This window comes from Carcharodon carcharias, chromosome 20, assembly GCF_017639515.1.
Source record: "Carcharodon carcharias isolate sCarCar2 chromosome 20, sCarCar2.pri, whole genome shotgun sequence".
NCBI classification, from domain to species: Eukaryota; Metazoa; Chordata; class Chondrichthyes; order Lamniformes; family Lamnidae; genus Carcharodon; species Carcharodon carcharias.
The window spans coordinates 106973928-107001895 of record NC_054486.1 but is presented as its reverse complement, the minus strand read 5'-3'; the positions used below and the strand labels follow the sequence as shown (position 1 = coordinate 107001895).

Here is a 27968-nt window from a genome sequence, read left to right as displayed (position 1 = left end):
ATCAGATTTCGTGTCACTAATTACAGTTACATAATGTTAAATGTTTAAATGGTATATTGGGTGATGGGTTGTTGTGTCACAAACGGGGCAATGTAGAATTTCGAGGAAAATGATCTGATTGTTTAATATTTTCTACTGTAATTCAAATTGAGCACAGCTGCTGTTCTCAGAACTTGTAGAAAACTCAACCAATATTTTGAGGACCGTGACAGTAGGCAATGCCACTAGTTTTCTGTTTCAGAAAGTCTTATTGCTTTCTACTTCACGTGGTTTTATTTCAGCTACTTATTTTCAAAGCCATTTCCCACTCTAATAAGAAACCTGTATTCTTGCAGTCAGTGCCATTTTTAATATTGGCAAGTATTTAATTTTTTTTTTGGCTGCCCCCCCCGAAGTGCTTCCTGTGCTGGACCAGAGCTGAAGGACTTCCTCTGGAGATACCTGCACAGCTCTGTACCAAAGAAGAAAGATTAAGTGTTACTCATCAGTCTAAGACCATGGGTATGTAAAGGTCTGACATGAGCTGCTTTGCTCGGCAGAAACTGGAGACGAACTCTCATTTCTCATTCAAAATGAGTGTTTCTTCTCATTTACAGAAGAGTCAATACTTTCACAATAATGAGGGCATTAAAACTCAGTGGAACCTTAAGCATTTAAACATAGGGATAATCAAGTGGCATTTAATATACTAAATGACTACTTTTTTTTCCAATCATCGGGGACACTGTAGTATCCAACATCAAGCGCATATTAACAAACTTTAATAATGAAAACCCTAAGACATAGGAGCAGAAATTAGGCCATTCGGCCCGTCGAGTCTGCTCCGCCATTCAATCATGGATGATAAGTTTCTCAACTCCAATCTCCCGCCTTCTCCCCGTAACCTTTGCCATAGATTTACTACTCTCTGGCTAAAGAAGTTTCTCCTCATCTCTGTTCTAAAAGGTCTTCCCTTTACTCTGAGGCTGTGCCCTCGGGTCCTAGTCTCTCCTACTAATGGAAACATCTTCCCCACCTCCACTCTATCCAGGCCTTTCAGTATTCTGTAAGTTTCAATCAGATCCCCCCTCATCCTTCTGAACTCCATCAAGTATAGACCCAGAGTCCTCAAACGTTCCTCATATGTTAAGTCCTTTCATTCCTGGGATCATTCTCGTGAACCTCCTCTGGACCCTCTCCAGGGCACATCCTTCCTGAGATATGGGGCCCAAAATTGCTCACAATATTCTAAATGTGGTCTGACCAGAGCCTTATAAAGCCTCAGCGGCACATCCCTGCTTTTAGAAGTAGATGTTCTAGATAAGCTTGAAGGAGCAAAAAAAAACCCATAAATGACCTAGCTAGTTAACAGATCGACTGTAAACTCTGCAGTCAGAAACCTTTGTTCCAAAACACCAGTTGTCCAGATTCTTTTTGAGCAGACCCAAATGACTCAAGCTATCACTCTAGTCCAGTACTTGGGAGCGGAAGCATGAAAGATAACAGTATTTGAATAAGTAACACAATTTTTACTACTGCTTTATAATGTTTTATCACTGTTTTATGCTTCAGATAATATTTATGTTTATGGTGTTTTCCAATTCATGCACTTGGGATTAGGCATGCTAACATCATTCTATAATCCAGAAAATTCCAAATTCCAGAAATAACTTGGTCCCAAGCATTTCAGACTGGAGAGATTACAGTGTGCTTTTAATCCTTTGGCAGTAATTTTCAAAGAATTGATGAAAAGATAGATTTTTCCTGACCAACCTCCTGAATCTTGTTTGGGAGCAGCAATATCCAAAATTGATAAGGAGTCATATGTTGATGTGTACCTGGGCTTCCAGGTAATAAATAAACTATTGTACAAAATAAATTTAAAAAGAAAATACTGGAAAAACTCAGCAAGTCTGGCATCATCTGTAGAGAAAGAAACAGAGTTAACGTTTCAACTCTGTATGACTCTTGTTCAGACTCTTCTTGTGCAAATGACTTTTTTGCAAACTTATATCAGTAGCTATCACAGGTATGCCCTGGATATGAGTTGTTTACTGACTGAAGCAAAGAGCAGAGATACGCCCAATGGAAATTGATCACATTTGGACCCATGCTCCCCTTTTTGGAATGTATAAATGCAGCCCCAATGCAAGCTAGTTAGGACTGTGAACACAGAGAGGCAGCCAAGATTTTGCAGAGGGAGCTCAACAAAGTTTGTAGCTGGACCAATCAGTGAAAGTTGAAAGCAAAATACTACGGATGCTGGAAATCTGAAATAAGGTCAAAAACTGCTGGAAAAACTCACTACGCTTGGCAGCATCTGTGGAGAGAGAAACAAAGTTAACGTTTCAAGTCCACATGACTTCTTTGGAGCTAAAGAGAAGTAGAAATGTGTTGGATTTTATACTGTGTGTGGGGGTTTGGAGCAGGTGGAGCAAAGTAGGCAAGATGAAGTTCAGAGATAGTCAGAAGGTTTCTCCCAGGGTGGAAGAGTCAATTACTAGGGGACATAGAGTTAAGGTGAGAGGAGAAAACTTTGGAGATGTGTGGGGCAAGTTTTTTACGGAGGGTAGTGAGTGTCTGGAATTCGCTGCCAGAGGAGGTGGTGGAAGCAGGTACGATAGTGGTGTTTAAGAGGCAGCTTAACAAATACATGAAAAGGATGGGAATAGAGGACCCCAGAAGTGCAAAATGTTTTAGTTGACGGGCAATATGATTGGCGCAGGCTTGGAGGGCCTGTTCCTGTGCTGTACTTTTCTTTGTTCTTTGTTATGACAGATGCAAAGAGCTGCATGTGTTGGAAATAAAAAAAGAAAACACTTGGGATGGAAATTACCAAGGGGGAGATTGACAGAGACCTGGAGTGTTAGTTGACTTGTCACTTTGCATACCTAAACAGTGCAATGTGGTGATATACATTGCAAGTGCAGGAGATGCAAAATTTGCTCTTTCACCTTCTTCCATCATTGTTTAGGGCCCCAAACCTACTTTCCAATTGAAACCGATTTGAATGTGCTGCTTTTAATTTAGTATGCTGTATTTGCTGCTTACAATGCGTTCTCCTTTACATTGGGGGAGACCAAACGCACATTAGGTGAGTCCTTTGCCAAATATCCCCAGACATCCGGTCATTTTAATTCTCAATCCCTCTCCCACTCAAGGTACGACATCACAGGAAGGCAGGTAAGTGATTGCTAGTGGGTATTTCTTTCTTTTTCTCTCTCCCTAAACTAGATAATTGTTTAAATTAGGAGCCAGAAAATCAAAAAAAAAAAATCATTTGGGTTAAGCGTAACAGTAAGTGAATTGATAATAAGAGCAGAGAGCATGCCTAGACGCATGAATTAAGATTAATAGCTAAATAAGGTGCAAACATGATTCTGAAAGAGGGAGTAGAATTTGTTTAGATCATGGATGAGCAGCTGAGCCCTGTGGTTGCAATTTCTGCATCATTCCTCTGGAAACTTCAGGACACTCCTTGTGTCTTGGATACTTCCTACCCGTGTAGGAAGTATCCCCACCTGTTTGAGCTCAAGTTCAAGATTTCTGAGCTTGAGAAGCAGCTGGAGTCTGTCTTTTTCAGTTCTAACTGACCATTCATCTTATTGCTGTTCAAGGGATCTTGTGCACAAAATTGTTGCTTCGTTTGCCTATCGCAGATTGGATATTGTATTTCAAAGTAATTCATTGTATGAAATATTTAAAAAATTCTCGACTTATCTGTTATCGCAAGATATTGGCAGGTGTATTTCGTGATGGAAATTAAATTAAACAAGATGAGTGGTCAGTTAGTACAAGCTCGGAAACCTTAAGTCCAAGTTCAAACAGGCAGAGACAGTACACAGGTGATCAAGACACATGAAGTGTCCTGAAGCTCCCAAAGGAATGATGCAGAAATTGCAACCACAGGGCTCAGAAATCAAAGCTACACTGATATGGTGACACTAAGTGACTTAATGTTGGCACAAAGAAGGTATGATATAGGTAAAAGATTAATGATCGCAAATGAGACCCTGATGTTGCCTCTCAGCATGTAACCTTATTATTGCCTCCTTCATTTTGGTATGTTGTTAGCAGGGATTTCTGTAAAATGACTCTAAAATACATTATAGTTCAAGGCTTTTAAGTACAGTGTACATAGTTGTATGGACAAATGGGGCAGTCATTTTGTACAGAAGATGATCCACAAACAGCAATAAGATGAATGACAGTATTGTTTCTTTTAGTCCTGTTGGCTGAGGGAGGAATGTTGGTTAAGACATTGAGAATTCCCTGAACTTCTTCAAACAGTATCATGAATCTTTATCTTGAACTACTGGAGCAGGTAATCCCTACCTCAAAGCAGTACTACAGCGTCGGCTTCAGTGTGCTTGAATCCACAACCTTCTGGTACGTGAGAGCAAAGCTGACAGTCTGAAAAGTAGATGGTTGATCCCTTTATTTAAATTTTATTGAGAAGCTAAGCACTGTATGATCATGATGTAGGATTTGTTTAGGCTAATCTAAAGAATAACTATGTTATGCATCAGTACAGTGATAAATCACATTATTATTCAGTACTAAAAACAAAGTATACTTATCATAATTTTCTTTTTACTGCACCCATATATTTTCTGTAGCTAGTTGTGACTCTGTTAGAAATATTAATCAATCACAATTATATAGCATCCCCTTGATATCTTAAACATTCCAAAGCATTTTCACATTGAACAAAATTATATTGTGCAGTGATTGTTATGTGGGCAAAACGTCAACCATTTTGTGCACAGCAAGGTCCCACAAGCTACAAAGACATGAATTTAGTTAACCTGCGTTTGGTATTGCTTTTGAGAGAGGGTGGTATAAAGCTTCAGAGATTTTTATTTTCAAACCATGCCAAGGATGGGAAAGGAAAATAAATTAGTGGCTTACACGTGAAGCCACTTGATGGATTATAAACTTTGAAGTATAGTTTGAAACTTTGAAAACCAGTGATTTCTCTTTTAATGCATTGCATTTTGTTGCATTAAAGTAATGTTGCTCATTTTTCTTTTTGACTTTATTACACCACTGTTCTGCTTTCTTTAACAGCAAGGTATGACACACAACCAGAATTCAAGATAACTGATTCATAGCCTATTTCCCTCCATTACAGTTTTTTTTAGGACAAAATATTGCTTTAAAAATTGTTCAAACCACATTCTAATTTTACTCTTCAGATGACTTCCAGACAGCTCAGCTTTTGGCCTTAATTTTGGAATTACTCACCTTCTGCGTGGAGCACCATACCTATCATATCAAGAACTACATTATAAACAAAGACATTTTACGAAGAGTGCTTGTACTCATGGGCTCAAAGCATGCCTTTGTGGCATTATGTAAGTTATAGGCTGATGATTTTTTAAATTAATCTGTCCTTTCTAAAGTTTAGACTTATTAAATTCAATATTTTGTTTCAACCTGTATTTACTTGAATTTCAGGTGCACTTCGCTTCATGAGAAAAATAGTCGGGTTGAAAGATGAATTCTACAATCGCTACATAATGAAAGCCTTTCTGTTTGAAGCCGTGGTAAAGGCATTTCTGAATAACGGGTCCCGCTATAACTTGCTGAATTCGGCCATCATCGAAATGTTCGAGTTCATCAGAGTAGTAAGTATGGCTGCCTTACTGCCAAGTAAAAGAAGCTGATGGTGTGGGAACTGGGGCTAAATGAGCAATGCCACAGCACAGGTACCACATGGTTCAGCCCTTTGTTTGGCTGTGTCTAAAACTCAGTTGCAATCTAATCTCAGAGAGCAGCAGCACCGTCAAGGGGCAGATTCAATTCTCCAGTTTTCTGAGTGCCCCATCTTATCCACACTTTACAAAGCAACCAAGAGGCAGGTTCAATTCTCTTTTCTGCTGAGCACCCCATCTTAACACGTTGGCACAAGGAGGCAGGTAAAGTAGGATGAAGAGTCTCCAGTAGTCAGGTGCCACATATCTCCTGGTAGTGGATCATCAAGAGCAAGGGAGAGAGAAGGTCACTTGGATGCTTTTTCCAGTTGTGGCTTAGGAGTGAATTTCAGGTTTCACATTGTTAACAGCAAGTACTGCGGAGGCTTTTCAGTTTATATTTGACTTACTTATTATAATACCAAACAAGAAGGAAAAGGTCACAAATACTGACAATGCAAAATAATGGGAGAAAGTGTACCCAACAGACTTGTCAGCATCCAAAAGGAAAAAAAACCTTGCCACTTTAACCACTAACTTTCCTCATCTTGGCATCTTCTGTTTTTAGTCCTTTCACAAGGAATATGCAATAAATTTTGTACAATAAGTTTATATGAGCCTCAAATTAGCAGAGTTCAACTTAAGTACATTTCCAGGTAGAGACCTGAAAATCAAGTGTAAATTTTTAATGGACAAAAATATTCTTAATTCTCTTAGCTGGAAAAGTAGTGTTTGTAGGTATTTTTTAAAAGCTAAAGCATCGCATCTTGTTCTTTTGTACAGGAAGACATCAAGTCTCTAACAGCCCATGTCATAGAAAATTACTGGAAAGCACTTGAAGACGTGGATTATGTGCAGACATTCAAAGGACTGAAACTGCGTTATGAGCAGCAAAGGGAAAGGCAGGATAATCCAAAACTTGACAGGTGGGCTTTTCAATAAATATTATTTCTCTTCCTTGAGAACTCAATGTAAAAAGCCACAATACATTGGATGGGACACAACCGAGGTTGAAAAGAGTGAATGAGAAGGGGGATTGTCAAGAAGTTGCGGTTAGAGACTGCCAAGCTTTTAATCTAGAACATTGTACATGTAAAGGAAAACTGAAAGAAGTATGGAAGTTTCACAGTTTTGATGACGTGGGAAAGAAGAGTTAGAAAACAAAAATGCTTTAGGTGGGTGTCTCCATGTTTTTCTAACATAAATCTGCTGGTGCAAGTGAGATGTGTGAAGTGATATTGTCTTATTTCTGCCAGACACTTTTTTTATAGACCACAGACAATACACTGCTCCAACTTACTTTGAAACTTGAGCATCATGCTTATCCATGTTTAATAACCCTCTGCATTTGTGGTATCTTAAAGTGCTGTTGGTGCGAGCAATGTATTTATGTCCAATGATGTGTTGTTGGTGGGTAGACTTAAGATAAATGCAGCCATGCCAGAGCTCACATTTTCTCTTTCTCCTTCCCCCCTCCTCTGTGTGTGTTTGTGTGTCTGTTTCTTTGTGTGTCTCTCTCTCCGTCTATTTGTCTCTCTCTCTCTCTCTCTGTCTCTATCTCTCTCTCTCTCCTCCCCCACCAGGCCTGTCTCGTGTGCCCCCCCACCCCCCCAACCTTCACACCCCTCCTTCTGTCACTCATTCTCTCTGATCTGGTTTGCAGCCTGCATTTCCAGTAATTTGATACAACTCAAATGTCTTGCATACTTCAGAGGGCAATTAGAAGTGATCCACATTGCTGTGGGTCTAGAGCCATATATATATATAAAGTCAACTGGATAAGGACTGCAGGTTCACTCCTAGACAATATTAGCAAAGCAATTGGGTTTTTGCAACAATCCTACAGTCTAATGGCCATTTAATATATCAGGAAATATATTTCCAGACCTTTTTTCCAGTTAAATTCAAATCCTCATTACCATGATGCGATTTGAACTTCAATTATCTGGATTACTAATACAGTGATTTAATCACTACCATTCTCACAATATAAAAGTATTCTAATGTTTTACTTTATCTCTGGAATACAGTATGCGCTCCATCTTACGGAATAACAGGTACCGACGAGATGCTCGCACCCTGGAGGAAGAGGAGGAGATGTGGTTCAACACGGATGAGGATGAAATGGAAGATGGAGAGCCAGTGCTTCTCCCAACTGACAAGTCAAAAAATGATGACGAAATCATGGACCATTTTGGCAAATTTATGGAGAGGAAAAAATGTATGGAATCTGCCAATTAAGTGTAAATTCTTTTTTTTTATTACTCGACTGCAGGAATATGAAAAGACAAGTGGGTATCGGGTTGAGCAATACGCTCTACTACAGCACGTTTCCCCGATGTCAGTTCTGTAATGATGTTGCATGGTAGGATTGCATTTTGGCACAATGAAAAAGCTGCAAAACAGCTTCACAGTGACCCATTGGACAAAAGGCACCATGTGGTGCACTGCAGGTGTAGGATTTGGCTTCTGCATCCCTGGGCTTGGGAGGTGAGGGTAGAAATTGATCCGAATTCCCACTCTGACTATTATTCAATAATTACTGCTGGGAAGTGCACCTGTGTGGATGCCAAGTGACTGAATTGGCCTTGGCAATGATGCCCCACCCAAAAAAATGAGTAGCTTATTGATCCTCACTTTCCGGTTGGTCCTTGGGTAATGAGCAAAGGGCTGATTCCGACACCAATGGAGCCACATCTTAGCAACAGTCAGCACCTGCAGGAGAGGAAGGAGAGATCTATGTTAACACAGTGGAAACAATTCGGGATTGTAGAACAACTAATTATTGTATTTTGTAAATGTGAAATCATGCATTATATGCCAAATGACAGAGTTCAGGCCTAGCATACAAACCCAATTCCCATACAAAGTATCAGAATAGCCAATAGATTGAGAGGAACCAAATTGACAATGTCGGGGGGCAGAGGGTTCTGATTTTTCATCAATTTAGATTCTGCTGCTTACCACTCTGTTCACTTTTAAATTGGTACAAATGTCAACACAACAGAAAGCTGTTTGGTTCCTTGTGCTTCTGTTGTCGCTATTGCAAGCTCTATGGCTGACTTCTGTACAATCCCGATTCCTTGCTGTCTCCAGGACCTACAGAGAAGATCCCTATCGTTTTTAACATTCTGTTCTGATTTCACTTTCGTGCAGTGCGTGAAATTCACTAGATAAAATGCACAGTATTCACTGCCTGCATTATTTTAGCTTTTTTTTTTGTGAATTTGGTTTTACAGGAGGAACTTACTGGGGGTACTAATGACGGAGAAGTGGTTAAGTTTGCACTTTAATTTGAACACTTAATAATCTTACAATTTGTTCATTCAGTTTTCCTGTGTAGTAGTTCAAGTTGTCACATTTCCTTTTTGAAAAGATGACTTCGGTATATGTTGAAACATCATTTTTTGTGTATTGGGATTAAATTGGTGATTTTGTAAATATTTGAAACTTTTAAATATTTTTTGAAGTAAATTATGAACTTGCCCTTTTTAGTGAAGGACGGGGACGAGAAGGAGGTCCTGACGAAAAGCACTCTGACGGGGAGGCAAAGCCCCAGCTTTAAGCTTTCCTTCTCCAGCACCAGCAGTGGAAGCAGCAAGTCCAGCCTCACCAGCCACTCAGCCTCAAGTAATTCACCTGGGTCGCCAGGTTCCCCGGGATCTCCAGGGTCACCTGGAACAATAGCCAAAAGCACACCTCATATGGCAGCTATTACCACCAAGGTATTGTATTCGAATTAAGTGATTCCTCAAATCTTGGGGCATTTCAAGCATAATTGTTACAGCCTGTCATCTCCATCTGATTAACTCCCTCATCAAGGTAACGTTCACTGTCCATTTGTTCACATTGTAATCAAGTCTACCTTTCACTACCTTTTTGTGATTATATTAACAGAACGTTAACTCCAAAATCATCACTTTTCAATATCAAACCTTGTAATCCAGTTGTCTTCTACAGTACGGCTTGCATAGGTAAAAAACAGGTGCTAAGCTTCTTCGATGTTCAGCCAGTTTAGTTTGGCTTTGGCCGCTGTGCAACCCTATAACTGTCATGTTAACTGGGGATAATTGCTGTCTCTTTTAAATTGCATGCCAACCAATTATGAATGCACTGGATCTGGAGAGCAAATGGGTCCTGCAATGACAGGACCCAAGGGCTTTCTGGATCAAATGAATGCCCTTCCTCATCTGTAGTTGTCTTGTGAGATGAGCTATGATGCAGCTGCTACCTTATTTTTATAACATAAAATAGTACTTGCTGATTTAACAGGATTTTCAACTGTTGTGATAAGCATATAAATATATTCAGCCTTTGTTTTTCTTCACCCTATGGGAGTCCCATGGGCTCCCAGCTAAATAGGCATCTTCTGAAAGAAGTCTACTTGGTTGAGTATTCAGAGGCTAATCAACTGCTGAGGAATACTGCCAAGACCATTTCCACTGTGAACTTTGTAACCGGGGTCACTGGATTATGGTCAGGAACCAGAACTCTGGTCAATTTTTCCACTTCACTGTGCAGAGCTGCTGATGCTAATAGTAGCAATTCTGTTATCACTCAGCTGAGATTGGCTAATCCAACAGATTATTTATTGCAATATGGAATTGCACAGTTCAGATACTCACTGACTTTACCAACTGGGCCATTGGGAGAACTGTGTTATCAAATTAATTTAAAACTTGTAATTACCATCTTGGAATTATGTTATCATATCCTTTAATAATTGACTCTTACGGCATTTGCCATTCCTCCACTTAAGACAAATAATACTAGGTCTTTACAAACACTGCTTTGATCGTTAGAAGGTAAAGTAGCATTTGAGTTAAAACATTAATTTTACCATTCCTGGATGGTGCCTTGAAGTTACAACTTTTAGCCTTTATCGTAATATCGTTTAACATTCTGTATTCTCATGGCATGGCCCCTGTTATTTTTCTATTGCTGTAGTCTAAGGTAACCCATTGTGTGGTGATTGCATAAATTCTTTTGTCAATACTTTGTCACCTGTTCATAGTTCAAAACACCTCTCAGATATGGCATTTCTGTGTCAGCCCTGGCTCAGTTGGTAGCACTTTCACCTGAGTCAGTAGATTGTGGGTTTAAGTCCCATTCCAGGACTTGAACACAACATCCTAGGCTGACACTGCAGTGCAGTACTGAGGGGGTACTGTACTGTCAGAAGTGCCAGCTTTTGGATGAGATGTTAAACCTAACCCCGTCCGGCCTCTCAGGTGGACATAAGAGAGCAGCGGATTTATCCCCGGTGTCCTGGGCAATATTTTTCCCTTAAATCAACATTGCAAAAACCAGATTTTTCTGGTCATTATCACATTGTTTGTGGGATCTTGCTGTGCACAAGTTAGCTGCTGTGTTTCCTACATTACAACAGTGACTATACTTCATTAACTAACGTATTTGGGACATCTGGCATTCGTGAAAAGCGTTATGTAAATGCAGATCTTTTGCTGGGTTTTGAGAGAGGTCAGATTTTGTGATTGATTATGAAGTAACAGGAGCCAGTAGCAACTTATGAAGTATGAGAGCTTTTTGTTACACCTGATTAGTGCTAATGACCTGATATTAGGATCATCTGATGCTATCAGGTGGAAAGTGTTTGGAAGGGGAATACAATACTTTGACCTCCAGGTCTCTTGTAATCTGCACAATTGTAATTGTACTGGTTGACATCCTGTGCAATTTCTCATGGTGAGTCATGAATAAATCCTCAGATCCAGAGAGTGGTGAGAATGTGGAACTCGCTATCACAGGGAGTAATTGAGGTGAGTAGTGTAGATTCTAGATATTTGCTCGAAGAAGGAGGGAATAAAAGGATGGGGTGAGGGTAGATTAGATGAATAGGAGGCCTTTGAGGAACATAAATACTGACATGGACCAGTTCAGCTGGATGGCCTGTTTCTGTGCTGTAAATTGTACATTATATGCAAGAATAAGAATTGAGGGATGCAGTAAAGTAAGTGGATACTGTGAATTCCAACCCCCACCACCACCACCCCCACCCCCAACAGCATTGTGGGTGTACCTACACCACACGGACTGCAGTGGTTCAAGAAGGCAGCTCACCAGCACTTTCTCAAGGATAATTAAGGATGGGCAATAGGAGTGCTAGCCTGGCCAGTGACGTCCACGTCCTGTGAAAAGAGTTAAAAAATTCTGGTCGTCAAAGAGGACTCGTAGACTTTTACAGCACAAAAGGAGGCCATTTGGCCCATCGTATCCATACCAATCAACAAAGATCTGACTAAGCTAATCCCATTTTCCAGCACTTGGCCCATAGTCCTGGAGGCTATGGCAACACAAGTGAATATCTAAATACTTCTTAAATGTTATGACATTTTCTGACTCAGCCACTCTTTCAGGCAGAGAGTTCCAGACTCCACCACCCCCTGGGTGAAAAGATTTCCCCTCAACTCCCCTCTTAGCCCTCTCCCTCTTACCTTAAACCTATGTCCCCTGGTTATTGACCCCTCTACTAATGGAAAAAGTGTCTTCCTATCCACCCTATCTATGTCCCCCATAATCTTATACACCTCTATCAGGCCCCCCCTTAACCATTGCTGCTCCAAAGAAAACAACCCCAGCCTATCCAATCTTTCATCATAGCTCAGACCCTTCAGCCCAGGCAGCATCCTGGTAAATCTCCTCTGCACCTTTTCCAGTGCAATCATATCCTTCCTTCCTATGATGTGGTAACCAAAGCTACAAGCAGTACACCAGTTGTGGCCGAACCAGTGTTTTATACAGTTCCAGCATAACTTCCCTGCTCTTGTATTCTACGCCTCGGCTAATAAAGGCAAGCATCCCATATGCTTTCTTAACCACCTTATCTACCTGCCCTGCTACCTTCAGGGACCTATGCATATGCACACCAAAATCCCTCTGATCTTCAGTCCTTTCCAGGGTCCTACCATTCATAGTGTAATTCCTGGTCTTGTTAGCCTTCCCCAAGTGCATTACCTCACACTTTTCCAGGTTGAATTCCATTTGCCACTGCTCTGCCCACCTGATAAATCCATTGATATCCTCCTGCAGTTTACATCTAATCTCACTATTTACCAGCCTACCAATTTTTGTGTATTCCGCGAACTTCTTGACCATACCCCCTCCATTTAAGTCCAAATTATTTATGTACACCACAAATAGCCCTGTGGACCCCCACCAGAAACAGATTTCCAGTCACACAAACATTCCTCTACCATCACCCTCTGTTTCCTGCCTCTCAGCCAATTTTGGATCCAACGTGCCACTTTGTCTTTGATCCCATGGGCTGTTACTTTCTTGACCAGTCTGCCAAGAGGGACCTTATCAAAAGCTTTGCTAAAGTCCATGTAGACCACATCAAATGCATTACCCTCATCAACACTCCTGGTTACCTCCTCAAAAAACTTGTTGGTGTTTGACAAATTTGACTTTCCCTTAACAAATCCATGCTGACTATCCCTGATGAATCTGCGTCTCTCCAAGTGCAGTGTCATGAAGCTATTAATGTATATAATATTTTGGAAATAGAGGTTTAGTCTGCGAATATGTCTTAATTGGATTAAAGCCAGCTAGCCTGGGTGCTTTGATATGTATTAGTTTAGATGTGTAAAGGAGATAGCATGCATTTGCATTTTTTGAATAGAGCATTCAAGAAGTGGGGTGAAAATTTGACGCCTTTCTAACAGCTACCAAGCAATGTGTTTATATTACTAATAAAATTGGTACAGTGAATGGAGTTTCATTGTTAAAAGGTAACGTTCAAAGAGACTGGCGAGACGATGAGAACTTGAATTCAATTATTGGTGGTAGGTATAACTTCAGTAGTTTTTGGGTGGGCAGAGCAGAGGCAATGTAAGATCAAATGGCAGCTGCAAGCCTCCAACTGGTTCCACAGTGAAAGGAACTTAATTTGAATTCGTAAGGTGAAAATGCTTTGTCTGGTGTCTGGTTAAGTCTATGGGTTGCTGCTGCCTTAATGGAGATTAGTTTGGGAATTTGTTAAAAGTTATGATAGTAATTTGTAGCCATGTGTATATATATTTTTAACCTGTGTAAATTAATAAAATATTTCAATTAGTTCAATGTAAAACCTCAAGAGTTGATGGGTTTGATTCCTGAATTTAGAGTCGTATCTCGAATATAACACTTAAAATTATAGATTATGACAGTTGTTTAAAGTTCCCCTCTGGGATTTTTAAATAACTCTGCTTTACCAACTACATCGGTCATAACAGCAGATATAACCTGTCCCTCAGAATTCTTTCTAGCAACTTCCCCACCACCAAGGTTAAACTAACTGGCCTGCAATTCCCTGGTCTATCCCTTCCTCCCTTTTTTAATAATGGAACATTAGCAGACCTGTGGCCAGAGAGGATTTGAAAATTACTGCCAGGGCCCCTGATATCTCTTCCCTTGCCTCCCTCAATAGCCTGGGATGCAACTCATCTGGGCCTGGGGATTTATCCACTTTTAAGGCTGCTGAACCCACTAGTGCCTCCTTCCTCTCTTTGTTAAATTCTTCTAATATTTCACAATCCTCCACCCTGATGTCTATACCTGCATCATCCTTTTTCATTGTGAAGACTGACACAAAGTATTCATTTGAGGACTGTAGCCACTTTTTCCAGGTCCACATTCAGATTACCTCTATGGTCCTTAATTGGCGCTACTCTTTCTCTATTTATTCTCTTGCTCTTTATATGTTTAAAAAACCTGTTTGGGTTTTCTTTTATTCTACCCACCAATGCTTTCTCATGCACTCTTAGCTTTCCTAATTTCCTTTTTAAGTTCCCCTTGCACCTCTTATACTCCTAGGGACTCTGCCGTATTGAGCCCTCGGTATCTGTCATAAGCTTCTCTTTCTTTCTTAATCCTAACCTTTATGTCCCTTGACATCCAGGGCTCTCCAGATTTGGTACCCCACCCCCCTTGTCTTTACGGGAATATATTTACCCTGTGGTCTCGCTATTTCCTCCTTGAATGCCTCCTACTGCTCTGACACAGTTTTGTCTGCAAGTAACTGCTCCCATTCCACTTGGGCCAAATCGTATCTCATCTTAGTAAAATTAGTCTTTCTCCAGTTGAGAACTTATATTCCTGGCCCAACCTTATCCTTTTCCATAACTATCCTAAATCTGAGTTATGGTCACTATATCCAAAATGCTCCCCTACTGATACGCCTTCCACCTGCCAGGCTGATTTCCGAATATTAGGTCCAGAACTGCCCCCTCCCTTGTTGGCTAAAAAAGCTCTCCTCGATTCAACTTAAGAATTTTGCTCCCTTCCTACCTTGCACACTAAAACTATCCCCGTTAATATTTGGGTAGTTAAAGTCCCCTACTATTACTGCCTTATTATTCTTACACTTCTCTGAAATTTGATTACATATTTGATCCTCTATCTCTCCCTGACTTCTACCCATATGGCCTCATTTGATGATCCTTCCAGGGTATCATCCCTCCTCACTGCTATATTAATTCCTTGATCGATATTCCAAACCCCCCCCCCCCCTTCTATCCCCCTCTCCATCGCGTCTGAATACCTTATAACTAGGAATGTTGAGCTGCCAATCCTGCCCCTCTTAGCCAAGTCTCTGTCATAGCTATGATATCATTACTACCACACGCCTATCTCTGCCCTCAGCTCGTCTGTCTTATTCCTCAAGCTCCTTGCATTAAAATATATTCCATTTAGTCTTGCTAAACTCACTCCTTTCTTATCTAGCCTATGTTTCCTCTGCCTTCCAGCATCACTTACTAGCATTTTAACTTCTGATTCCATCTCAGCTTCTCTCCTCTCTCAACTACTTTTCAGGATCCCATCCCCCTGCCACTTTAGTTTAATCCGCCCCATCAGCATTAGTAAACCTCCCCGCTAGGATGTTGGTCCCATTCCTGTTCAGATGTAACCTATCCAACTTGTATAGGTCCCACCTTTCCCTCAGAAACAGTCCCAATGCCCCAGGAATCTAAAGCCCTCCCTCTTGCACCATCTCCCCAGCCACACATTCATCTGCTCTATCCTACTGTTCCTATACTCACTACTGCGTGGCACCAGGAGTAATCTGGAGATTACTACCTTTGGAAGTCCAGCTTTTTAATTTCCTACCTAACTCCCTAAAGTCTGGTTGCAGGACTTTATTTCTCTTTCTTTCTATCTCATTGGTCCAAACATGGACCACGACTTCTGACTGTTCCCCCTCCCCCTTCAGAATGTCCTGCAGCCGCTCAGTGACATCCTTGTTCCTGGCACCTGGGAGGCAACATGCCATCCTGGAGTCATGTCTACAGCCCCTATCGCTATTGCCCTTCCCCCCTTCTTCCTTCCTTCCTTTCCCCCCACCCTCCTTGAGCAGCTGGAACGCCCCACAGTGCCATGGCCTTGCTTTTTTCTCTGGTCGACCTCCACAGCGGTCACTCTCACCGTTTTCCAAGGCCAAAAAACAGTCTGCAAGTGAGATGTATTCAGGGGGGATTCCCTCACTACCTGCCTGATCCCAATCTTCTGTCTGACGGTCACCCATTCCCTCTCTGCTTGCACCTCCTTAACCTGCGGGGTGATCACATCCTGAAACGTGATTTCCATGAACCTGTCAGCCTTGTGAACTCACTGTAGTGCCCCCAGCTGCTACTCAAGTTCCAAAACCCAGAGCTCGGGTTGCTGCAGTCAGAGGCACCACCTGCACATATGGTCATTCAGACTGCCAGAGCGTCTAGGATTTCCCACAAAGCGCAGAATGTGCAAATCACGGGACTGAGCTCCCCAGACATATCTTAACTAAATAGCATTTGGACCCTTGCTCCTTCTTGAATTTAGACTAGATGCTAGATCCTCTCGGTGCTGCTGACTGCCTGTCCCAGGGTAGCCCTGTCGCACTCTCCTCTTGGTGCTGCTGACTGCCTGTCCCAGGGTGGTCCCGTATCACTCCCCTCTCAGTGCTTCTGACTGCCTATCCCAGGGTGGTCCCGTATCACTCCCCTCTCAGTGCTTCTGACTGCCTGTCCCAGGGTAGCCCTGTCGCACTCTCCTCTTGGTGCTGCTGACTGCCTGTCCCAGGGTGGTCCCGTATCACTCCCCTCTCAGTGCTTCTGACTGCCTGTCCCAGGGTGGTCCTGTGGCACTCCCCTCTCAGTGCTTCTGACTGCCTGTCCCAGGGTGGTCCCATATCACTCCCCTCTAGGTGCTGCTGACTGCCTGTCCCAGGGTGGTCCCATATCACTCCCCTCTAGGTGCTGCTGACTGCCTGTCCCAGGGTGGTCCCATATCACTCCCCTCTAGGTGCTGCTGACTGCCTGTCCCAGGGTGGTCCCATATCACTCCCCTCTAGGTGCTGCTGACTGCCTGTCCCAGGGTGGTCCCATATCACTCCCCTCTAGGTGCTGCTGACTGCCTGTCCCAGGGTGGTCCCATATCACTCCCCTCTAGGTGCTGCTGACTGCCTGTCCCAGGGTGGTCCCATATCACTCCCCTCTAGGTGCTGCTGACTGCCTGTCCCAGGGTGGTCCCATATCACTCCCCTCTAGGTGCTGCTGACTGCCTGTCCCAGGGTGGTCCCATATCACTCCCCTCTAGGTGCTGCTGACTGCCTGTCCCAGGGTGGTCCCATATCACTCCCCTCTAGGTGCTGCTGACTGCCTGTCCCAGGGTGGTCCTGTGGCACTCCCCTCTCGGTGCTGCTGACTGCCTGTCCCAGGGTGGTCCTGTGGCACTCCCCTCTCAGCGCTTCTGACTGCCTGTCCCAGGGTGGTCCTCTTGCACTTTCCTCCTGAGGCAGTCTTGAAAGCTGATGAAGTTTTTTTTATTGAGCTCTGATTCCCAGCAACAATTCAGAATAATGTGAGTGATTTTGTTTGTTCTACAGTCAACATGTGAAATGTGTTGCGCACTTTACTCTAGAAAAACCTGTTCAACAGCTCCTTATTTCTTGTGCAGGGAGGACTAATCGGCCTTGTAGATTACCCAGATGACGATGAGGAGGAAGAGGAAGAAGAGGAAGACAGCGATGAAAAAGAACAATCGGCGCCTTTGACAAAGAAATCCAGGCTTGGATCCTAATGGTGATCCCCTTCAGCCTTGCCCAGTGACGTTTACTGACCTGCAAAAATCACCAGACTCAGAAAGGTGTCTGAACCATTCTGTCTCACGCAGATAAATGTACACGTGGAATTCTGCTGACCAAGTGCCAATCCAGCAAAGCAGGAAACAACAAAACAAAAAAGATCAGAACAAAGGATTTGGAACTTGTTGACACTCAAGTGTATCCAGGCTTTGACCTCACTCTACCCCCTTTCTCAGGGAAGGAAGATATAAAACAACAGCCAGTGAGGGTGGAGAGTTTTCTGGTGCTACGAAATGTAGCATGACTGGCTCATTTTGGTCCAGTCTGTAACGGTGTGTGAGAAGGTCACTGGGAGCCTGGAAGGATACCGTGTTGTCCAGCAGTAATTCCTCCCTGGAGTGCCAGCAGTTTTTCTCATTGTTCAAAGACCTGCCTTTCCATTGTATATTCAGGACATCGATGGTCACGATGAAAGAAAACATTTTAAAGGAACCTCTGTTGGGAGGGCTGAGAGTACGCAACTTTTCTCTTTTTAACCTGTGCCCTTTAAAACTGCATAATTTTTTGAGAAAAAACTCCCATCCCCTCTGACTAAAAAGCGAATGGAATTTCTAGATGTGATCATTTTTGTTTCATATCTTGCATTTTCTTCAATTTTTTTTTCTTGAGTGTACACTTAGTTGTTTAAGTATATTTGGGACCATTAAAGAAATTTTGATGTAATGTATTTCCCCCTGTTGTACTGGAACACGTCATTGCGTGTGGGGTTGGGATTTTGTATTCTGACAGAAATTGTTTAATTGTATATGAAAGATGGTTTGTTTAATTTTCTTAAAAAGGCTGGTATATACTGACCATTTCATATAATGGTATTTTGACTATCAGGTGTACCCCAAGTTTTTTGGAAACAAAATTAACTTAGAAAAGGGTTGCGGTAAATGGCTCGCTGTTTTTCAGACCGGAGGGAGGTATTCAGAGGAGTTCCCCAAGGTGCAGTACTAGGATCACTGCTGTTTATGACATACATTAATGATTTGTACTTGGAGGCACAGGGCACAATTTTGAAAGTTGCAGATGAAACAGAACTTGAAAGAATGGTAAAGAGTAAGGAAGATAGTAATAGATGTCGGGGCTTAGACGGTCTGGTGGAATGGGAGGTCACATGGCAGATAACATTCAACAGAAATGGGAGAGATGATGCATTTTGGTAAGAAGTAGAGACAATATGAGCTAAATGGTACAATTTTAAAGGGAATGGATGAGGAAAGAGGAGGTGTTTGTACACAAATCTTTGATGGTGGTAGAACGGGTTAACAAAGTAGTTACTAAAGGCAATGGGATTCTGGGCTTGATAAGTGGAGTATTGCTAAAACTAAGAAATTATGCTTAATCTATATAATACAATAGTTTCATTCCAGCAGAATTACTGTCCAAATTTGGGTGCCACGCTTTAGGAAGAACCTGAGGCTTTGGAGAGAGTACAGATGAGATTTCCTAAAATTATCCTAAGGATAAGGGATTACAGGTAAAGGAACAGACTAGAGGCTTCTCTTCATTGAACAGAGAAGGCTAATGGATTTGATAGCATATACGGAGAAACTGTTTCCAATTAAAGATTGGATACCTAAGGGCACAGATTTGACATGATTGGCAAAAGAAGCAGAGACAGTAGAAGATAAAACATTTTTAAGCACCTGTCAGTTGTGGTTATCAGACTGATTTGAAATGAACAACCTGAGAGACGTGGATACAAATTCTGTAGCAGCCTTCAAAAGGAAATTGGAAAAATACTTGGAGAAATTTAAAAAAACATGGATATGGGGGAAAAAGGAGGGAGTGGGACTAACTGGATTGCTCTTTAAAAAAGCTACCACTGGCTCAGTAGGCTGAATAGCCTTTCTGTTCCCTATCGTGGAGTCCCTGAGCCATTTGTTTTAAATCCATTTCAAACTAATTTATATACATCAAAGCTACATATACGAAGAGTTAACACTCTGCTATAGGGCTTATCTACCTATGCCACGGCTCTAAGAACCACCCTTTCCAAGCCTGCAACCCTATGAAATTTCAAAGAGTGCAAGCCCGTGAGTATAACATTTTTTTTCCTTTAACTTTCATGGGATGTGGACATCACAGGCAAGGCCGGCATTTGTTGCCCATCCCTAACTGCCCTTGAACTGAATTGGCTTGCTGGGCCATTTCAGAGGGCAGTTAAGGGTCAACCACATTGCTGTGGGCCTGGAGTCACATGTAGGCCAGATCAGGTAAGGATGGCAGATTTCCTTCCCTAAAGGTCATTAGATTGATCCATAAACAGAACTGAGTTGCCTTAGCTTCTAATGTTAGATTACCAATCTGCTAGACAGCAAATTTGCTGTCATTTTGCCATCCTAGAAATGGTGTCAATGTGTATTTTTTAAATGCAATCAGAAGTAACAGTTAGCACCATCATGCCTGGTCTCCAAATTACTGTGTTGCTGTTCAGAATATCAGCATAAATATCAAAAGGGAGGTGGAAATAATATTTTAAAACACAAATCCCAGGTCACCAATTATAGAAAACTTAATTGTGCAGTGGAGATTTTGGCTTGAATGAATGATCCCTGATCTTTTCCATTGGTATTTAGCTGACTGTTATTGTAGTTTCAACATGTGTGAAAGACCATCAGGATTATTATCAACATAGTGGGAAGGCGATGTGGTATTGTCGCTGGACTAATAACCTAGAGACCAGCGGTAATGCTCTGGAGACCTAAGTTCAAAACACGCCACAGCAGATGGTGGAATTTGAATTCAATTAAAAATGTGGAATTAAAAGTCTAATGATGACCATGAAACTGTTGTCGACTGTTGTAAAAACCCATCTGGTTCACTAATTCCCTTTAGGGAACAAAATCTGCCATCCTTACCTGGTCTGGCTTACATGTGACTTCAGACCCAAAGCAATGTGGTTAACTCTGAAATGACCAGTAAGCCAGTTGTCACAAAAAAGGAGTGAAACCAGACGGACCACCCAGCATTGAGCTAAGCAATGGAAATGACAGCAGCAAACTCAATCCTGCTGACCCTGCAAAGTCGTCGTTAATAACATCTGGGGGCTAGTGCAAAATTGGGAGAGCTGTCTCACAGACTAGTCAAGCAACAGCCTGACATAGTCATCCTCACGGAATCATATCTTACAGATAATGCCCCTGGGAATCCTCAACATTGACTCTGGACCCCATGAAGTCTCCTGGCATCAGGTCAAACATGGGCAAGGAAACCTCCTGCTGATTACCATGCACCACCCTCCCTCAGCTGATGAATCAGTGTTCCTTCATGTTGAACACCACTTGGAGGAAGCATTGAGGATGACAAGGATGCAGAATGTACTCCTCATGGGGGACTTCAATGTCCATCACCAAGAATGGCTCGGTAGCACCATACTGAGTGAGCTGGCTGAGTCCTTAATGACGTAGCTGCTAGACAGGGTCTGCAGCAGGTGGTGAGGGAACCAACAAGAGGGTAAAACACACTTAACCTTATCCTCACCAACCTGCCTGTCGCTGATGCATTTGTCTATGACAGTGTCGGTAGGAATGACCACTGCACATTAGAGGCGAAGACCCACCTTCACTTTGAGGATACCCTCCATCATGTTGTGTGGCACTACCGCCATGCTAATAGGATAGATTTCGAACAGATTTAGCAACTCAAGACTGAGCATCCATAAGGCGCTGTGGACCATCAACAGCAGCAGAATTGTACTTGAACACAATGTGTATCTCCATGGCCCGGCATATCCTCCACTCTACTGTTGCCATCAAGCCAGGTGATCAACCCTGATTCAATGAAGAGTGCAGGAGGGCATGCCAGGAACAGCACCAGGCATACCTAAAAATGAGGTGGCAATCTGATGAAGCTATAACACAGGACTACTTGCATGCCAAACAGCATAAGCAGCAGAGATAGAGCTAAGCGATCCTACAACCAACGGATCAGAACCTAGCTCTGCTGTCCTAAGGCTGAAGCATCTGCTACAATCTTCAGCCTGAAGTGCCAAGTGGATGATCCATCTTGGCCTCCTCCGGAGGTACCCAGCTTCACGGGTTGCCAATCTTCAGCCAATTTGATTCACTCCATGTATTACAAGAAACGGCTGAAGGCACTTGATACTGCAGAGGTTATAGGCCCTGATAACATTCCAGCAATAGTGCTGAAGACTTGTGCTCCAGAACTTGCTGAGCCCCTAGCCAAGCTGTTCCAGTACAGCTACAACATTGGCATCTACCCGGCTATGTGGAAAATTGCCCAGGTATGTCCTGTGCACAAAAAGGACAAATTCAACCAGGCCAATTACCACCCCATCAGTCTACTCAGTAAACTAATGGAAGGGGACATCAACAGTGCTATCAAGCGGCATTTCTTAGCAATAACCTGCTCACTGATGCCCAGTTGGGTTCCGCCAGGGCCACTCAGCTCCTGACCTCATTACAGCCTTGGTTCAAACATGGACAAAAGAGTTGGAACTCCTGAGATGAGGGTGACTGCCCTTTACATCAAGGCCACATTTGACCGAGTGTGGCATACAGGAGCCCTAACAAAACTGGAGTCAATAGGAATCGGGGGAAACTCTCTGCTAGTTGGAATCATACCTAGCACAAAGGAAGATGGTTGTGGTTGTTGGAGGTCAGTCATCTCAGCTCCAGGACATCACTGCAGGAGTTCCTCAGGGTAGTGTCCTCAGCCCAAACATCTTCAGCCGCTTCATCAATGACCTCCTTCCATCATAAGGTCATAAATGGGTATGTTCGCTGATAATTGCACAATGTTCAGCACCATTTGGGACTCCTCAGATACTGAGGCAGTCCATGTCCAAATGCAGCAAGACCTGGACAATATCCAGGCTTGAGCTGACAGTGGCAAGTAAGATTCATGCCCCTCAAGTGTCAGGCAATGACCATCTTCAACAAGAGGGATTCTAACCATCGCCACTTGATGTTCAATGGCATTATCCTCACTGAATCCCCCACTATCAACATCCTGGGGGATACCATTGACCAGAAACTGAACTGGACTAGCCACATAAATACTGTGGCTACAATAGCAGATCAGAGACTAGGAATCGTGCAACGAGTAACTCACCTCCTGACTCCCCAAAGCCCGTCCACCATCTACAAGGCACAAGTCAGAACTGTGATGGAATACTCCCCACTTGTCTGGATGAGTGCAACTCCCACAACATTCAAGAAGCTTGACACTGTCCAGGACAAAGCATTCTGTTTGATTGTGCGTCCATAAACATTCACTCCCTCCACAATCGACGCACGGTTGCAGCAGTGTGTATCATCTACAAGATGCACTACAGGAATTCGCCAAGGCTTCTTCAACAGAACCTTCCGAACCCATGACCATTACTATCTAAAAGGACAAAGGCAGCAGATAGATGGGATTACCACCACCTGGAAGTTCCCTTCCAAGTTGTTCATCATCCTGAATTGGAAATATATCACTGTTCCTTCAATGTCGCTGGGTCAAAATCCTGGAATCCCTTCCTAACAGCACTGTGGGTGTACCTACAACACATGGACTACAGCGGTTCAAGAAGGCAGCTCACCTCCACCACCTCAAGGGCAACTAGGGATGGACAATAAATGCTGGCCCAGCCAGCGAAGCCCACATCCCATGAATGAATAATTTTTTTAAATCTCCCTCTCGTTGGTAGTTTAACCCAAGATCAGGAAAGTAGAATTTTTTTAATTAAAACTTAATGTTAGAATCTGGGATTGTTCTCATAAGAGCAACGGAGATTGAGGGGGAGATCTGATAGAGGTGTACAGCATTGTAACAAGTTGAGATAAGTAGACAAAACTTTTGATTAGCTGATGGTGCAATGATTGCGGGACACAGATTTAAGGCTTAGGGCAAGACTTGTAGAGAGGAAGTGAGGAAGAACATTTTTACACATCAAGTGGTAATGACCTTGAGCTCTCTGCCTACCAGGGCCGTGGAAGCAGAGACTATGAATGATTTCAAAAGGAGGTTGGATGGGTACTTGAGGGAAATTAACTTTCAGGGCTATGGACATGGGGTGGGGGAGGGAATGGAACTGATTATTTTGCTCCACAGATAGCTGCATGGACTCAAAGGGTTGAATGGCCTCTTCCTGTGCCACAATGACTACATTCTCAGCATGATATAGTCGACTACACAAATGGGAAATGCACAAATCTAACGGCAGTATCCAGTTCATCATGCAGGAGAGCCACTTTGCAATCATATTCACTAATGATCCTCTGTTAGCCAGAATGGTCCACGTGACTACCATGAGTTTTAAATGTGTTCTCAGGATGGTATAGAAACAAATCCTAAGTAATTTTCAACTTGGTTCTCAAAACATTAGGTTTTCCTGAATCAGCAAGGACTTAATGCCTTCAGGACAGTAGCAATGATAAGACAAAGAAAAGGAGGAACTGTGAATTCTGGAAGTTTGGAATAAAAATGGAAAGTGCTGGAATTAGACAGATTAGTCAGTGCCTTTAAAGAAAAAATGCTAATTGTGACGTTTCACCCATATACCTAACATCAGAGCAATACCAAAAAAGACATCACTAAGGTATTGCTGACATTTATCATTGCTAGTTATACTTGATATTTGAAACGTGTGCTGAGTGGGATCACTGTATTGCACCATAGTAGCTATTAGTCAAGACATCTTAATTTTGTAGCTAATGCTGATGATGGTGATCTATGTAGATAGGCTTCTAGGGAAAGTAGTGACCATTGGAGTTAAGTTTTCTTAAGTATAGAGTCGTGAGAGGTGGAAATAGAGACCTTGCCCTTGAAATAACAGTGGCAATGAGATCTAGAGGTATTGATGGATCATAGAAATCCACTGCACAGAAGGAGGCCGTTCAGTCCATTGTGTCTGTGCAGCTATACAGCCTGAACTCATTTTCCAGCTCTTGGCCTACAGCCTTGCTGATAAGAATATATACAAGTACTTTTAAAATGTGATCAGGGTTTCTGCCTCTTCCACCATTTCATGCAGTGAGTTTCAGACACACTTCCATTGAAATAAATTCTCAATTCCCCTGTAATCCTTCTACTTCAAATGTGTGCTCCCTAGTTATCAAGCTCTCTGCTGAGGGGACTAGGTCTTTACTATTCACTCTAGCTTGGTTATTCAAATTTATACTCATACCTAAAAATTTCCAGTCCTGGCAACATCCTCTACTCTCTCTAGTGCAATCACATCCTTCCTGTAATATGGTGATCAGAACTGTACACAGTATTCTAGCTGTGACCTAACCAGTGTTATATACAGTCTAAGCATAACCTCTCTGCTCTTATATTCTGTACCTCAACTAATAAAGGAAAGTATCGCATATGAATTCTTAATTCATCTACCTGCCCTGCTGTCTTAAGGGATCTGTGGACATGCACTGCAAGGCCCCTCAGTTCCTCTACACTTGCCAATATCCTACCATTAACAATATATGTCCTTGCCTTTTTTGCCTTTCCCAAATGCACTTTCCTTTCCTCATTGATGGGATGTGGGGGTTGCTGATAAGCATTAACCCATCCCTAATTGTGTTTCCCGATGCCCCTTTTCTGCCCATTTGACCAGCCTATTTATATCTTTCTGCAATCTACAGCTTTCTTCCTCACTATCAACCACATGGCCCATTTTTGTATCACCTGCAAACTTACTCTATATTTGAGTCTAAATCATTGATATACACCATGAAAGCAAGGGACCAGCTAGTGAGCCCATCACAAAAACACCAGACCACTATTACTATAATATAAAAGCAAAAAATTGCGGATGCTAGAAATCCAAAACACAAACAAAAATACCTGGAAAAACTCAGCAGGTCTGGCAGCATCTGCGGAGAGGAACACAGTTAACGTTTTGAGTCCGTATGACTCTTCAACAGAGCTAAGTAAAAATAAAAAAGAGGTGAAATATAAGCTGCTTTAAGGTGGGGGGGGTGGGAGGCTGGGGAGGGGGGTAGAGCTGGATAGAGGGCCAGTGATAGGTGGAGATAGCCAAAAGATGTCATAGACAAAAGGACAAAGGTGTTGAAGGTGGTGATATTATCTAAGGAATGTGCTAATTAAGGGTAGGAAGTAGAACAAGCAAGGTACAGATAGCCCTAGTGGGGTGGAGTGAAGGAATCGAAATGGGCTAAAAGGTAGAGATGAAACAGTGGATGGAAATACATTTAAAAATAATGGAAATAGGTGGAAAAAGAAAAATCTATGTAAATTATTGGAAAAAAATGGGGGGGGATCGGAAGGGGGTGGGGATGGGGGAAGAGAGTTCATGATCTAAAATTGTTGAACTCAATATTAAGTCCGGAAGGCTGTAAAGTGGCTAGTCGGAAGCTGAGGTGCTGTTCCTCCAGTTTGCGTTGAGCTTCATTGGAACAATGCAGCAGGCCAAGGGCAGACATGTGGGCATGAGAGTAGGGTGGCGTGTAGAAATGGCAAGCGACAGGGAGGTCTGGGTCATGCTTGCGGACAGACTGAAGGTGTTCTGCAAAGCGGTCACCCAGTCTGCGTTTGGTGTCTCCAATGTAGAGGAAACCACATTGGGAGAAACGAATGCTGTAGACTAAATTGAGGGAAGTGCAAGTAAAATGCTGCTTCACTTGAAAAGAGTGTTTGGGCCCTTGGATGGTGAGGAGAGGGGAAGTAAAGGGGCAGGTGTTGCATCTTCTGCGGTTGCATGGGAAGGTGCCGTGGGAGGGGTCTGAGGTGTAGGGGGTGATGGAGGAGGACCAGGGTTCCTGGAGGGAACAATCCCTGTGGAATGCCGCCAGGGGTGGTGAAGGGAAGATGTGTTTAGTGGTGGCATCATGCTGGAGTTGTCGGAAATGGCGGAGGATGATCCTTTGAATGCAGAGGCTGATGGGGTAATAAGTGAGGACAAGGGAGACCCTATCATGTTTCTGGGAGGGAGAGGAAGGTGTGAGGGCGGATGCGTGGGAGATGGGCCGGACACGGTTGAGGGCCCTGTCAACCACCGTGGGTGGAAAACCTCAATTAAGGAAGAAGGAGGACATGTCAGAGGAACTGTTTTTGAAAGTGGCATCATCAGAACAGATATGACGGAGGCGAAGGAACTGAGAGAATGGGATGGAGTCCTTACAAGAAGCGGGGTGTGAGGAGCTGTAGTCGAGGTAGCTGTGGGAGTTGGTAGGCTTGTAATGGATATTGGTGGACAGTCTATCACCAGAAATTGAGACAGAGATGTCAAGGAAGGGAAGGGAAGTGTCAGAGATGGACAATGTGAAAATGATGGAGGGGTGTAAATACCCTTTGCTTCCTGCCATTGAACCAATTTTGGATCCAACTCGCCACGTTTTTTTGGGTCCTATGTGCGTTTACTTTCCTGGCTAGTCATGTGGAACCTTGCTAAAATCCATATGGACTATATCAAATGAGCTCCCCTCCTTGTTACCTCCTCAAAAAATTAAATCGATTTAGACATGATCTTTCCTTAACAAACCCATGCTAACTTTCCTTGATGAATTCAGGGCTTTCTAATTAATGATTAATGCTATCCTTTTTATTTGCCCACTACCAAGGTTAGGCTAACTGGCCTGAAATTATTCAGTCTATATCTTTCTCCCTTTTTAAACAACTACAAAATTGGTAGTCCTCCAGCAATTACGTCTCTAGCCAGAGAGGATCGAAAATTGATGGTCAGAGCTTCTGCTATTTCTTCCCTTCTCTTAACTGCCTAGGGCTCATTTCATCTGGGCCTGGCGATTTATTCACTTTTAAAAACGCTAAGTCCCTTTAATATTTCACCTCTCGCTATGTTTATCTTATTCAATATTTTGTACTCTTCCTCCTTAACTACAAATATCTGCACTGTCCCACTCTTTTGTGAAAACAAACACGAAGTATTCATTAAGAAGCATGACCACATGCTGCTGGCTTACAACAACTGGCACTTAAATATTGTGTTTCATACACAAGACATCCTGAAGTGTTTTACAGCCAATTAAGTATTTCAGATACTCTTGTAAAACTCTATAGGAAATGTGGCTGCCAATTTGTGCAAAAGCAAACTCCCACAGCCAGCAATGTGATAATGCCATAGAATCATTACGCCACAGAAGGAGGCTACTTGGCCCATTGAGTCGATGCCGACTATAGAACAGCCTAGTCAGTCCCATTCCCCTGCTCTATCCCTGTAGCTCTGCAGGATTGTTTGCCTCAAGTGCACATCTAATTTCTTT

The 27968-nt window shown here is 42.7% G+C and overlaps 1 protein-coding gene across 3 annotated transcripts in view; it reads left to right on the top strand.

Moving 5' to 3' along the window:
- Window positions 1-18460, top strand: part of smek1 (SMEK homolog 1, suppressor of mek1 (Dictyostelium)) — a 108264-nt gene extending 89804 nt beyond the window's left edge. For 2 of the 3 annotated variants that reach the window (XM_041214332.1, XM_041214331.1), the window contains exons 10-15: window positions 5178-5336; window positions 5440-5609; window positions 6459-6601; window positions 7706-7896; window positions 9171-9400; window positions 17607-18460. In XM_041214332.1, coding sequence (XP_041070266.1) covers window positions 5178-5336; window positions 5440-5609; window positions 6459-6601; window positions 7706-7896; window positions 9171-9400; window positions 17607-17729 — 1016 coding nt within the window. In that variant the 3' untranslated portion in view covers window positions 17730-18460. Of the gene's footprint in view, window positions 1-5177; window positions 5337-5439; window positions 5610-6458; window positions 6602-7705; window positions 7919-9170; window positions 9401-17606 lie in introns of those variants that run through there. The other variant, XM_041214333.1, reaches the window with a different exon arrangement.
- The last annotated feature ends 9508 nt before the right edge of the window (window positions 18461-27968 follow it).